Source organism: Scomber scombrus, chromosome 14 (assembly GCF_963691925.1).
Source record: "Scomber scombrus chromosome 14, fScoSco1.1, whole genome shotgun sequence".
NCBI lineage: Eukaryota > Metazoa > Chordata > Actinopteri > Scombriformes > Scombridae > Scomber > Scomber scombrus.
Genome location: NC_084983.1, coordinates 3,136,851 through 3,151,774, shown reverse-complemented (window position 1 = coordinate 3,151,774; position 14,924 = coordinate 3,136,851). Strand labels below are relative to the sequence as shown.

The following is a 14,924-nucleotide window of genomic DNA, read 5'->3' as shown; positions in this document are numbered from 1 at the left end:
AGAAACGGAACATTTTCCCTCTTTCATCTGACGCGCCACTGTTTTTACAGCCCAAACACCTCATCAGGTTCAGACTGATGTTAAGTACCATCTTACATCGCCTGTGTGCCAGGCTGTGATTTCCATCTAGACACCGGTCAGAGTAACAGATCGGCTCATTCGTTCATTCGACCGCTCGCACCAACAAGATCTCAGGACTAACGTATCGAGTGCGCTTGATAACCATCAGGAGGTTGTTGAAGAGGGGCAGAAGCCGAGGACGGCAATTAAAGTGGGTCACGCCAATCATCTCGCAGCACGCGTGTGTGGTGGATGGGAAGGGGGGGGGGGGGGGGCTCCAAAGTGACCTTGCTGACGAGTCGATCTCCTGGAAACTCATCTGTTCTGGTTTGCACAAACGCCCCTTTATAATCATTTTCTCCGAAGCCATGTCCCACTTTCCGAATGTAATTTACACCTTGATGCTACAGCGGTAAGAGCGCTGGAAGAGAAGTTGGAGACACTTGGGGGGGGGGGGGGGGGGGGAGCACATTAAAGGATGCTATATGATCGCAGGTACAAGATCTTTTCTTTTCTGTCTTGAACTCTACCACACACAATCCAAGCAGTTGCCCATTTTCTTCCATGTGTACATACCTCTTCCTTATTTCTTGGAGTCTGTGAGCAAGAAATCCAACTTTTTTTATTTGCTGTGTAATTCAATGGCGTTGCCCGCCAAATGAAAGATACCAGTATGTAAAAGCACACAGCTGCTGAAGTTTATTGGCATAAGCCAGCTGGGATGAATCTCTACCAAATCTACATCCTGACAAGTTGAACAAGCCAGTCCTGTCTGTAAATGCGCGTCCAGCCTCGGGGGAAGGAAGGGAAACAACTTTTTACAACAAGTTTTACAACAAACTTTGACAGCTAATGTGTTGCTTTACATATTTGCCTGCACAGACATGAGCCAGGATTACCTTCCTATTTGTCTCAACATCTACCCTGTAAGAATAGTAGAATAGCAGACTTCCTTGTCTTGCCCGAGGGGTGTTTTAGTGTTATAAAGGCAAAGAATTACAGCACTGCCTCTACTGTATAACTTCTTCTTGGTTCTATTTAAAGCTCTAACAGTCCTTCCAGTCTGTGTATTGATGTTGGATAAAGAGGCGGGAGTTCTGGGCGCAAAGGTCCAACTCCAAATTAAATAAAAGCACGGATGAATTATGGTCCAGCTATAATACATTATGCCTGGGAAATAACCACCTCCTCAATCATCGTTTCAGAATGGAAACAGTGTCAGGGGAAAAAAGAGAGAGAGAGGGGAAAAAAAAAAAGAAAAAGTGTGTGTGTGTGAGAAAGAGAGAGAAAGTGACAGGGTGGAGGACAAAGGACAGAGCCGGAGACCAGCGCAGTAAGAGAGGAGGCATGACAGAGGGTTTACTCAAGCGTGCGTGTGTGAAGCGCGCTGTCTGCAGCAGCGTGAGACTGGGACAGCTGCCTGTCACATCGCGGCCCCCGGAGGAACTCCTGCTGGGTGTGTGTTTGTGTGTATTTACGTGCAGCCCCACCCCCCACCCCACCGCGTGTGATAGCTTCAGTATGTTGTTGTTGCAAATCACACGTCGAGCATGAAGGGAGGGGGGGGGTGAGCGGGGGGAGGTAAAGACGCTTTGGTTGTAAAACACTTTGTCTGCCTTTGCTGTGTGATTGAGCAACACGGCGTGCTCATACAGCGGCGGCGGCGGTACAAACTGCACGCTCTGATCCGTCTCAGTGGGAGCACAGTATGTGGTAAACAGCTGAGCCGGTCAAAAAAAGGCTTGTCAGTTTTACTTTGTTTCTTCCACGGGTGACGTTCCTTCCTGAACCAGGCTACAGCAGGAACCGGCGACCCCCATCACCAGATGAGGTCATCAATATCGGACAGTCCTCGACTAGGATGTCAGATTTTTCTTTGCCTTCTCTTGATTGACAGCGTTTTCTCAAGCTGCTCCAAACATTCCTCATCCTGGGAGTCTCTCTCTCCGGCTGGTCCTGCCTGATCATGCCTGCGTGTCATGTACAGTATGTCAACACCGCAGGCTAATATTTTGTCAGGGTTCAATCTAGTCTGATATGGCACTCTGCCTCTGTAGCACAACCACAGCTCTTCATCTGACACAGTATCCATCCCATCATGACACATCACTACAACTTTAACCCTCATATAACCTTCTATTCTTCCCCTATTTCTTTAGTCTCTTTCATTATATGAGATAACTACAATATACTGTAACAGTTTAAATCTGTACTGTACATATTGTTATTGATTTATTTTCACTAATTGTGGCTCAGGAGGTAAAGCGGGTCATCCACTAATCGAAAGATCGGCGGTTTGAGATATTTAACCCCAAATTGCTCCCGATAGATGAGCCAATGGTGTATAAATGTGTGAGTGAATGTTAGTTTCCCACTGTGGTAGCTCCTGTCATCAGTGTATGAATGAGTGTGTGAATGGGTGAATGTGACATGTAGTGTAGAAGTGCTTTGAGTGGTCAAAAAGACTATAGAAGTGCTCTATAAGTACAGTCTATTTAATATTTAATTGCTACCTTAGTTAATTGTTATCATCAATATGTAGCTTATACAAAATGTGCAAGATGCAAGTACATACAGTATTTTTTTTTTTTTTTTCTTAAACTCAAATGAAGCTCTTCAAGAAAGTAAAGAGCGGCCAAACTTCTCTCTTTCTTAAAAAGAACATTACACACCAGCATTCAAAGAGCACTGAGTGCTTCACACTCTCCAGACTTTCCTCTTTCAAATCTTATCGTCAAAGCTTGTGGAAATTCATCTTCGCGGTCCCTGTCTATTTTTGCCTCCCTCTTGGCATGTTAGCCTTGTTATATGTGTTCTCCAGCTCTGGCAATATCCAGCAAATGAAAGAAGTCTCCAGGCTCCCTTTTTTGAATTCCTATCTCAATACTTTCATTCTTTATTTAGACGTTGCCCAATTTACCTCCCAGATACAGACACAGCCTCCTGCAGTTTATCGGTTTATGTGGCATCATTTTTTTCAGAGCGGTTTATATATTTCATAAAATTGGAAAATTAAGGCGCCGCGGCGTTTTGATGACTAGACTTAGACAGTTTCTGCACTTTAAACAACAAAAAGCTGTCACACCTAAAAAGCCAACGAGCCCAGAAAAACACAAAACGACAGTAGAAGCGACGTGCTGTGCAAATAGCTTCCATGACATACCGGCATTGTTCGCTGATTTTTGTCATGTATATTTCAGCTGCTCTGTTACAATCCATCTCTCCCTCCGTTTTTCCCATCCCATGTGAGGATGCTAATGATTCTTCCTGCCCTAAATCTAAAGCTCAGTGTCGCGCCGAGTGCACCCATTATTGCTAAGTATTTATTACAGCCTGGGGCCATGTGCCGACGTGCCTCCTCAAATCAAACATTGTTATTCTCCAGACAGGGGGCTGCGTAGAGCGCCGAAAAACAGCATTTTTAATAGCCTGAATATTCCGAGCTGTCGCCGTATTTGGGTCAAAATGATGGCGTGGTGTCAGGCGTGGCGTGAGGGGGGGGGAAATCGTCAGGTGTTTGATGAGGTTTTGTCAACCAGCCTGCTTAACGCTGAGTTTTGATACTTTTTCTTCTGTGTGTTCATCGTGTGTGTGTGTGTGTGTGTGTGCGCCGCAGGTTGCATTACACACTGTAAGAGGTGAGTATTACACTGCGTTTCTTTAATATTTCAGGCCTTGCATCAGCTTTAACAGGAAGCCTGTCCTTGAGGTAGCACGGAAGTCAAAGCAGGGGTTCGGTGCCACCAGCTCATATTCCACCCAGAAACACTGGCTCCTATGTTTGATCCCAGGACACGACTGCGCTCCCACCTTGGCCCGGACCTCCTCATTACTGTGATTTATCCGTCATTGACACATGGATGCCCTCCTGCTGTGCGGTGTGGAAGCAGTCTTTGGGATAGGAAAGTGGGGCAGGGTGTAAAATGTGTGTGCAGAGCTTGAAATGAATCTTGCACACTCACCTGAGTTGAGCGATTACTGGTGGGGGTAAATCAGTGCTGTAGACTTGGGCAGTCAGGGATTCTCAATCTTTACCAGAACCTTCAACAACATTTCATGTCACAGAAAATGACTGCTGGCCTGTTTTTTTCCCCCCTGACTTGACCCAACAACTTTTCTGACTTTATCTCAGTTTCCAAGCAGTTTTAAGCACTCAAGCTCTAAACTAAACTGATGTCAGAAAATATTTCTCAAAGTTACATTCAAGCCAAGTTATGTTGTGTTTAAGCAGAGGAACTAAAAAAGAAAAGAGAAACTTAAAGAGGCCGCATTTGTTAGTCACAGTCATGCTCAGGTTTCTGTTTTTCTTGATCCATCATGAGATTTGAATTCACAAAATAAAGACAAATTGTTGCATGTTACAATCAGCTGCAGTATATTCTGGAGAGGGCACACTCATACTCATTTCTCACTACATTTAAGAAAAGCTGGAGTCTTTTATCATTTCATTTTTCTGAGATTTTGCCTTCATCAATCAGCTTTTTGTTAGTGCACACGTAGATTCCACATAAGACAAAGGTTATATATTCTCTCCCATCCATTTTTCATCTTCACTTTCACTGCGACTGTTTGTTTTTTGCTTCCCCGTTACTCGTTCTCTTCCGTAGAAAGGTTATCCACCTCCTCGTCTCTCTCTTTCTCTCAATGCTTAATTGAGTAGGAGAATGAAAGAGAATCGGGAGACCAGGTGGGAAGATGAGAAATCAATTAGGACTAGTGGAGGGCATCATTATGCATTCAGATCCCTCTCTTGTGGGGGAAGAGGCTGTCACTTGTTACAGAATCAATAGAAATCAAAGAGTTTTGATTGACCTGCGGTTTTCTCAGGTAACACCCAGAAAACTCGGTGTGTGTGCTTCTTCACAAACACACGCGCATCCACAGATATAGAACAGCAAACTGAAAATGAGTCAGCCTGCCATTTATTTACAGCCTCTCTTCTCCTCTTGTCATCTCTGCTCACAGACATCTGATTGGTCTGGTGCTCGAGATCAGAAAGGTGACCCACAAACCTGAATTTTTGGCTCCTGTGGGTTTTTGGGCTGCCCCTTTTAGACAAACTATACACCACAAAATGAGATGAATTATCACAGCCTGTAGCCTAACCAATAAGCATCTATAGGCTTCATCAATCAAAGCCAAAACGCCAACATTACAGAGACACTAACAGGCTTTGGAAAGCTACTAAACTCATTTTATAGGCTTGTTTGAATAATGAGTGATGGTAATTTGTCACGAAGCATTCAGAGTCATAACCCACTGTGTGTGTATGTGTGTGTGAAGTCAATATTTGCTTTTCTTCTAAAAAATGTGTTCTTTAAGGGATTCAATTTCAATTCAACCTGGAAGCACTGCTGAGTGAAAGCATTTAGTCTGTTAGGTATCACACATGGCCTCACCTTGATACAATGTGTTAATATTTGGATTCGAGCAGTTCTTTCCTCATTATGTGTTTAATCAAGACTCATTTGTTAGTAACCTTGATGTAATGTTGGGACATAATGAATATATGAACACAGTTAATCAAGGGTTAAAAGCAAGCAGCAGCTGATAATGGAATAGCAGCTGGTTGATTTATTAGGAGTTATCTGCCAACACAAGGCTGCCGACTTACATTCTCCTCAGTCAACTACACTGTGTTCATTAATTGTGTTCATTAAGATGGGAGAAAAACATGTATTGGCTTCGCTGCCCTTATATCAAAAGAAACATATTCATACTTCTTATGAGCTCTTTGTGCTCAAGGGACACAACTTGTGTCATGACATCAAACATCAAAATACATACCACTTGATCAAGGAGAGAAAAAAGTCCTTTTATTCATTTGGCGCTGTCAACATATAGTATGGCATTACTAAGACTCAGAATGTCCCATCAACATGGTTCTCATATCTCTGATATTGCTATGTCTCAAATCATATACTTCTGTTAGTGCACTTCTCTGTGTACACTCTGCATTTACTTGTTTAGGGCACACATTTGGACAGGTTAGTGTTGACTCAAATCAAATACAGCCATTGTTCACTTACTGGAAATGACGATTAGGTAGTTGGCAAGCTAGGGCCGAATCATTACAGACTGCTAAATGAACCTAATGAACCTAAGGATGGTTGATATCTGACAACAGTATAGTGGTGCTTAGTGCAAAAAACACATGTTATAATGCAGCTGTTCCTTCCTTCCTTCCTCCCTTCCTCATCCCTTCCTTCTTTCCTTCCTTCCAACAACAGGAGGGTTAAATCTATATGCTGTTTTGTTCTTTGTATAAAAAGAGCAATGATTAATACCATTCACATGCAAAATGATAGCATTTCTGAACTTGTCCCGAAAAAAACAGCCAATACACAGTATGATGTGCCAGGCTGACACATAGAGTCTATGCCGTGAACATATTTGAAGGAGACTAGTGTTGAAAGGGTTAATTTCTGTCCCCTGTGTGGCCTTCACTGTTAGTGTTCTAAGTGTTGAAGCAGAACCAGCTCTGACACTTCATGGTCTGTAAGTGAGAATAAGCAGCTGATGTGAAACAGACCCGGTGATGTAAATGTTTGAAAATGGAAGCAGAGAATTGCGTTGTTCTGTTTTTATGCTGACATCCAGGTATGTGTACATGTGATTGTGTGCCTCTATCTGAGTGCATTCACATCTGTGTGTGTGTGTGTGCGTGCGTGCGTGAGATAAAGAGACAAGGAGAGTTTATTGAGTGAGAGAGTTGTCAGTTATGAGTTACTATCATCACCAGAGGCCTGTCACGGCTTAATGCACTCAATGCCACTGCTGGCACATTCTCACTGTATTAAGCTCACTCGACACACAATGACCACACACACACACACACACACACACACACACATATATAAAGAAAGACGTCATTTCTATTATGACCTGAGAAACATTTCTCTCCATTCTCTGTGTTGCAGTGCCCCCTGAGATCGTGGTTCGGCCGCGGGACCAAATCACAGCTCCTGGTCGGACCGTAACCTTCCTCTGCGGCACCAAAGGAAACCCTCCGCCTGCGGTCTTTTGGCAAAAAGAAGGAAGCAAGGTAAAAAAAAAATTTAAATAAAATAAAAAATCTTCTGACATGTATCAAAGTCAGCTCTAAAACATAAAGACACCACTTTTGCCCTATAGGCATCCATCAGGGTCTTATGGTCAATTTGTGTCTGACAGAGGATGCACTGGAGCACAGTGTTTGAGTAGCAGGGTGCGCTACTGGTTAACAGGGCTCCCACTGCTGAGGGAAAGTTCTGCTCTATTACATTAATTGGAGTTGGGGTAGTGAAGCTGTGGAAAATGAGCTAGTTTTACAAATAGGCCACATCACAGGAATACAATATACTATATATATATATCAGAATGTATTGTACCTCATTTTAATGGGTTAGATGGTGGTTGTCAGTGTTTTCAGTTGTATTTCTTTCCTCAGTACAGCTGTCTAGTTTCCAGACTGGTAACAGTGAGGGTAATATAGAGGCTTTGCACAACTTCCCTTACTTTGTGTGGAACATCAAAACTGGAGCTTTGATATGTCAAGTCATCCTTGACATATCAAAGCTCCAGCCAATCAGCAAGTGGACCAAATATAGAGTCATCTACATCCAACATTACACACAAGCCTTGTCTGACTGCCAGTTCAGGAACTTTATGAATCTAAAACCACATGACCGTGTGTTTAATGGCACAGTCATGTTGATCGTGTTAATGAACTGACCTGCTCCTTTCCCTACACACAGGGTGAAATGTGATTGAATGCCGGGATGCAAAATAGAGATACTCTCCAATGTCTGACTTGTTTGTTTATCCTCGTTCTACAACTTCACATTGAAATAATATAAATAACAGAGAAGAGGGAGAGATGCTGCCTGTCTGTAGTGAGTGCAGGGACAGTGGACAATGTCTGAAATCACTCTATTTACTATATAGTGCTCTACATTTACCCATTGCCATTTTATTTGAGTGTGTAAATATATCCACTATAAAGTACCTTCAAATATTCCAGCATGGTTCTCACTATTGAGTGAACTATTTAGTCTCTATTATATAGGGAGTAGTGAATGAGTGAATAAGGGAGTGATTTCAGACTTTGTGATTTGCTGTTGTAAGCGTGCTGCTCATGCTACCTCTCTTACCCACAATACTTTCTATCCCTACACAAGTCATCTTTATCCAGATGAATGTTGGTACTGACAGCACCATATTTAATTCATTCACTTTCTCATTTTAGTGCATATTTAATTGCATTACTGTTATTTTTCTATTTAGACCTGTCTGTTTGGAAATACCTGTAAACATGTATGTGGTTAATGGAAGTTTATTTGACGGCAGTTTTGGAGACTGGAGAACCTACTGGGAAGAAAAAAGGAGGGAAAAAAGTATTGAGCCTATTTCTGAACACTGGAGTGAGGTCTGCTTTGGTATTCACATCAGACAGCACTCTTGAAAGTTAAAAAAAGGTTCAAAAATGTAAAGGAACAGGGTGGTTTAAACATGCGTCTCAAGTTGTTCCTGTTTATTGTAAGATGAAGTAACATATGACATTAGCACTGTGTGAATGTGCATAGCAATGGGAGCAATGTGATGTACCAGCAGAGGAACCAATGACCAACGCTAAAAGTTAAACCCAACCTAACTGGGAATACAATTAGATAATAAGTAAATTATATTTTAGCTGATTCTACCATTTTTTATTTTTCAATTTAAAATAAACACTGATGAATTCCCACATTAATTGAACTACATAGCCCTAAAGGTAACTCCTTATAACGCTAAGCTACATTCTTCACCACTCTGCCACTCTGATACATGTGCTTTAAAGAGAGCCTGCATCTCTTCTCACTGTCATGTTCTTGACTGTCATGCTTTGGCTTTTATCACTGCGTGCTGTTATTTAGTGCCAGTGTGACTCACGAACACACCACACACACACACATGCAACCACACAATCATACACACCTCATTTTCCCATCATCCACACAGCGTATTATTCACCAGAGCGTGAGTTTGCACAGGCCTGTGTGTCTTCAAGAGAGTGTGTGTGTGTGTGTGTGTGGGGGGGGGGTTCTACGTGTGTGTGTGTGTGTGAGAGAGAGAGAGAGAGAGAGAGAGGCGAGCCTATGATAAGCTCTGCAGCCTGTTGGAATGCACTGAAAGACCTGATGGGAGAGTGTGGGTGCCTTGTAGCATGGCTCCCAGGTACAGATTAGAGAGAGAAGAGCAAGATTGGAGGAGGCCTAGAGAATGTGTGTGTGTGTGTGTGTGGGAGTGGGAGAGAGGGAGAACAAGAGTGGAGGAGAGAGATAAAGAGGAGAAAGCCTGGAGGAGGAGGAGGAGGAGGAGCAGGAAGTATGTGGGTAGCATGTTGGGAATGGCAGCTGCCTTTCAGTGAGAAACAGTCAAGAAATGATTCTTTTATTTCACTGAAAAATGAAGACAGAAAATAGAGATGGCCGGGGATATAAGCTGTAATCACATCAGCGCACCCTGTTGAGCAAAGCCCTAAACCCCCTCCCTCCTCCCCCAATTCTCTGTCTCACTCGGATAAAAGTAAGAGGTGAGGGTCTGCAGAGATGTAGATGTAATGAAACTGATTAATAACAGGTACAATGTAGCGTTTATCCTCTAGATTTTCTTTTTTCACACCGGCTGCACACCGAAGGTCAATGAAAATGAGTTTTCCAATACAACAATGTGTTGACCCTTTGCAGCGAGCCTGCTTTTTGTCATTAAATTGGAAACGTGTTCATCCTCTCTGCTGCTGCTGCTCTCCTCCATCTTCCATCCTCCATCATGTGTCCTCTTTTGTTTCTTTGTGCCAGTCTCTCAGTTGGAGGACACACACACACACACATAGACTCTTGAGCAAAGAGATGAAGTTTAAAGCTTCTTTCCTTATTTCTACTATCTCCCCATGGCCAACCTCTGCTCTTACTTTTTCTTTCTTTACATCACGTTCAAATAGTCCAAATAATTGCACCCGATGTCTTGTGCAACTTTATTTTCCAAGTGAGCCAAAGTTTTCTATTGTGTTCGAAACTGTCTGCACAAGCTTACAAAAGCTCTTATCCTTGACTATTTAAGAACGCTACATTTCAGATTTAATAGGCATTGACAGAACTTCTACTGTGATGTTCATATAGGCTGTCAAAACTATTTATTTCAATATCAGCCCCCCAAAAAGGGAAAGTACAACTAATATACATGATGGTTTTCTCCCTCTCCAGACCTTGCTGATCCCCATCCAGGAGCCCACTCAGTCAGGTCGCTTCTCTGTGTCTCTGAGCGGCGAGCTGACCATCACTGACGTCCGACCAGAAGATTCCGGCTATTACTTCTGCCAGGCGCTCAGCGTGGCTGGAAGCATACTGACTAAAGCCCTGCTGGAGGTGGAAAGTGGTGAGTTTGAACACACACACACACACACGCACGCACACAGAGAGGCAGGTGTGCTGTGGGATTGAAAGGATTACAGTAACCTGATTACGAGAAAATAAAGAAAACAGTCACATTAATTATAAAAAAAAAATGAAAGGATTTTATTGTTAGCTACAGAAATAAACCTACTTGACTGCTTTCATATTAATGGCTTAATCTTTCTGTTTGTTATTCATACCTAGTGTAGCTGCTACTGGGCTTTTGGCCAGCACTGACAGCAATGTCTCCCACTTCCTCTAACCTCAATCCTTTCCTGTATCTGCTCATGACCTCAGTTCAAACATCTTGTCTCGCTGTTGATTGAATGCTCCAACAAAATTAGCCTTGTTACAAATCCCGATGTAAAACGCTTTAAAGGTTGCACCATAGCGAAGGGTCGTCTTTTCGGCAATATTGCAGGATCTCTGTATACACACATGGAATCTGCACCCACAGAATTCTGCAGATTTTCCATCAATAAAGATGCTGCTTGTAAAACTCAAAATGTTAAGAGTCAGTAAAATGATGAAATGCATTTTGTCACTTTTAATCCTGTGTTATTATATTCCAAATATACATCATCAAATCAGTAACAGAGTATTTTAACACCATGTTTTCTCTTCCTGTAAATAGTTTCAAAGTTCAGCCAATCAAATGTGACATAGTATAAGTAGCCGCCACACTGGACATATAAAACCACACTTCACTATGTGTGAGTCATAGTAGCTAACAGAGCATCATGGAGAGACTGATGTGTTTTTATATCAGTGGGCAAAAACTTGTTTTCATTCTCAGAACAATGTGGCTGAGCTCTAATTCATTTAAAACACTCATTCTTATCTTTCTATCTAGTACATGAATATTGTCTGTCACATTACAAGAAAAAAAGAAACATTGCAGGATTCCACCAATTTGTAAATTCTATGATTATTCCAAATTAATGAGGCTAAAGGAACAATTAGGACACATTTAACTGCATTTAAAAAAAAGTGAGTTATCACTGTGTGTCAGTTTAAGTAGTAATAGTCCTCTTCCTTTTTGGAAACTTCACTAATATTTAAACTTCACATTTTCAGCTTCATATTTGATTAATCATTTTTCACAATCTGCTCATTTTTCCACCCCCTCCTGTCCTCTCCTCTCCTCTCCTCCCCTCTTCTCTCTCGTCTCCTCTCATGTGCGCCGAAAAACCTTCAAATCCATCTCAAATTAAAATATCCTTCCCCCCCCAAATGAGCAAACAGCAGGAGTCCTTATCTAATGTAATCAAAAGGGACAACTGGTGATAGTTCTATGCAAATAGCCCTGCTGCAACATATGCTAACCCCCCACCTAAACCCCCCCCCCCCCCCCCCCTCCCTGTCTCCTGCATCCTTGCTATTCAGGGGGGCCGAACTGGGTTTTTTGTTCAGCTCCATCTACACTGACTCCTGTGTTGACTTTTCACATTTTCAGCTTCAGTTATCTGATGATATCAGAGCGTTCTACACTACAGAATACAAATGAGGACATGCTTCACATCTGCAGGCAAATGTTAACAGGAGTGTGTTCTATTTTTTGCTCAGTCATTGCGTGTTGAGTGCTTTGTGAGCGCCGGTTGCCACTACCGAAAAGAACATGAAAAGAAAGCCAATGTCTTTCAAACAGTCTTCAGCTTCCTTTATACTACCATGTATGAATGTGAAGGAATTTATTAGCTCATCCAAACTGAGCATAACTCTAATAGTTGGCAGCAGTCATGCAGTTTACATTAACAGACATGCAGACATGTAGCACGGCCATATAAGTCCATGAGCTTCTGGGTGATGACAGTTTGTGGCTAAAAGACGTCAGGAAGGCCGTTGGCATGCCGACTAGTTAGGACATTTAGAGGCTTACAAGCTGTGGCAATAGATGTTCATCACATGCGTGTGTAAAAAGTGTTTTTCCACTCAGCTTTTTTTTGTGATACATTTTTATTTTATTTCTTTATAATTTACAGGAGGGGGGGGGTAACATCATTATAATCATGTATATGACAAACAGCAAAGTGGAAGAATCCGCTTTCTCCTCCCTCCATCAACCTTCTAACCCCTGACATGAAAGGCAAAGGCAGTGCACAAAATGAAAAAGAAAAAAAACAAAAACATAATTAACAACCCCCCCCCCCCCAAAAGAAAAAACCTGTACGTACACACACTCACTCCCAACCCAAACCCCCTGCCACAAAGAAATTGAATCATTTTGCCAATTTCCATCATCATCCATGATAACATCCACAGAGATAGCCAATATATGAAGTGATGAAAGAGTGTACATATGATATACTATGTGCATATATGATGTGCATATAAATATATCATTTTTTAAAAATCATGTTGTACAGTAATTATTGACTATAATTCACTACATGTGAGAGGGATCACAGATTTAGGTTTCTGGACATAAATCTATAAAATGATAGTTTGTGTGCATATAGAAGTACTTTAAAGACTCAGTCACCCTCTAAGACTATATTCTAAGAGTAATCCACAGTTATTGAGAGGTGTACTGTTTGGTTTTTTTTGTATGGGCACTTTGATGTATAATAAATTATAAACACTGGATACATTGAGCCTCCACTCAATATCTTGTCAAGTGGTCCATCACTCTGTCAGAAGGTAACTGTATCATCACATTCCTGCCTGAGGAAGAAAATCTATGTCATTGATTGGCACGCTGAACTTGAGAGAGAGAGAGAGAGATAGAGAGAGAGAGAGGTGGAACTGGAGGCCTTTGGGAGAGGACGTTCTCTTATAGTCACATGTTACATATCAAATGGCAGCATGTGTACAGTCTCTCTCTCTCTGTATACATTTTTGTAAATCTGGCTTGAAGTGGCAAAACTGAACCACTATAAAAACATTTACACACACAAAGGAAGCAGTCATATTTCTATTCAGCCTATGATTGTTTGTAAAAAAAACTTCTAAGCTGTGTAGTGGGCAGTTTTAAGGGACACTCCAACATTTTGGCAAGTGTGCTTATTTGCTTTCTTGCCAAGTGTTTGATGAGAAGATTGATATCTCTTATATCTGTCTGTTGAATATGAAGCGGCCGCTGGCAGCTGATTAGCTTAGCTGAGCACGCAGCTGAAAACAGTTAGCCTGGCTCTGTTTTAAGGTTACAAAATGCACCTACCTGTAAAGCTCACTAATTAACTCTCGTTTGTCGTCCTCTGTGCAAAAAACTCCAGCTGGTTACTCCAGACAGGAACGCTTTACTGCTCATCCAACTCTCAGCATGAAAGTAAACAAGCACATTTCCCAAAATGTCAAACTGTTCCTTTAAAGCTCCGTAACTTTTTGCTGTTGTGCTGGACGCTGAATTCTCCCAAGCGGGATCAATGAAGATACATCTTATCTTATCTCATCACTCTGAAGCTCCAAAGTGAAAAACATTTCAAATATAGCTGCAATGTGGTGAAAAAAAGCAGTATAATAATTTGACTATCGTCTCCAACTTCATCGATATCTGACTTTACTCTTTTTTTATCCGTACAGCACCTTCAGACCGCGTCCCTCCAATCATCCGCCAGGGACCGGCCAATCACACTTTAGCTCCAGGTTCCACCGCCCAGTTACACTGCCACATCATGGGCAACCCCATCCCCAGCATCCAGTGGGAGAAAGACGGCCAGAGGATCCTGGGGAACGACGACCGGATCAGCCTGATGGAAAACGGCACTTTTCAAATCACCAACCTCCAGGTATTTCAAAACAAATTATCCCCCCCTCAACCCCCTCCCCCCCAACCCCAACCCCTCCATCACATAACAGCCTGAAACTGCAAACACTATTTATCTGTTTGTGAAATCCCAGCCTGATGAAAGAGGTTTTTTATTTACACTCGGATGAATAAATCTGCAGTGACCTTCAGGTTCGGTTTTAAATCACCGAATCTTTATGAGCGCGTCTCGTTCCGTCACAACCTTCCCACAGACTCATTAAAAAGCATTCTGGACGCGCATCTGCACGTGTCGCTCTGTTTGCACATCAAACGCGACGCCGTTCACGCAAAATAAACACACTCCGCCAGATAAAACGCCGCCGTTTTAATTACAGAGAAGAGCACGAAGCGCTTAAACGGAGGACATTTTTTACGCTTGACTCAAAGTTTTTATGAGAGGAGGAGAGGAAGAGAGGGATGGAGGAGGGGGGAATGTAGCAAAAAAAAAAAAGAAGCTCAACGGCAAGGCGTGATCACCATGATAATGAGCGTGCGGGGGCCATTAGAAGTCGTTAACGCCGTCTTACTCGGTGCTAATGAAATCCATTCGGCCCAGAATTCCCTCCTGGGTACGAGGCGGCACCTGAGGGTCACGGCAGCATCGGTGAGACTCGAGGAGGCTCGTGCATTAATTGATTGTGGGTTCTCAATGATTAACGATCGCTGAGACTCGTAATTAAATCCTCAATACATCATCGCGAGTG

General features: G+C 42.4%; 1 protein-coding gene across 1 annotated transcript in view; it reads left to right on the top strand.

The window, feature by feature from the left end:
- The window catches only part of robo3 (roundabout, axon guidance receptor, homolog 3 (Drosophila)), a 171,741-nt gene that overhangs the window by 132,101 nt on the left and 24,716 nt on the right, over positions 1 to 14,924 (top strand). The window contains exons 7-9 of the mRNA XM_062432652.1: positions 6,981 to 7,105; positions 10,284 to 10,455; positions 13,995 to 14,200. Of these exons, the coding sequence (XP_062288636.1) occupies positions 6,981 to 7,105; positions 10,284 to 10,455; positions 13,995 to 14,200 (503 nt within the window). The remainder of the gene's footprint in view (positions 1 to 6,980; positions 7,106 to 10,283; positions 10,456 to 13,994; positions 14,201 to 14,924) is intronic.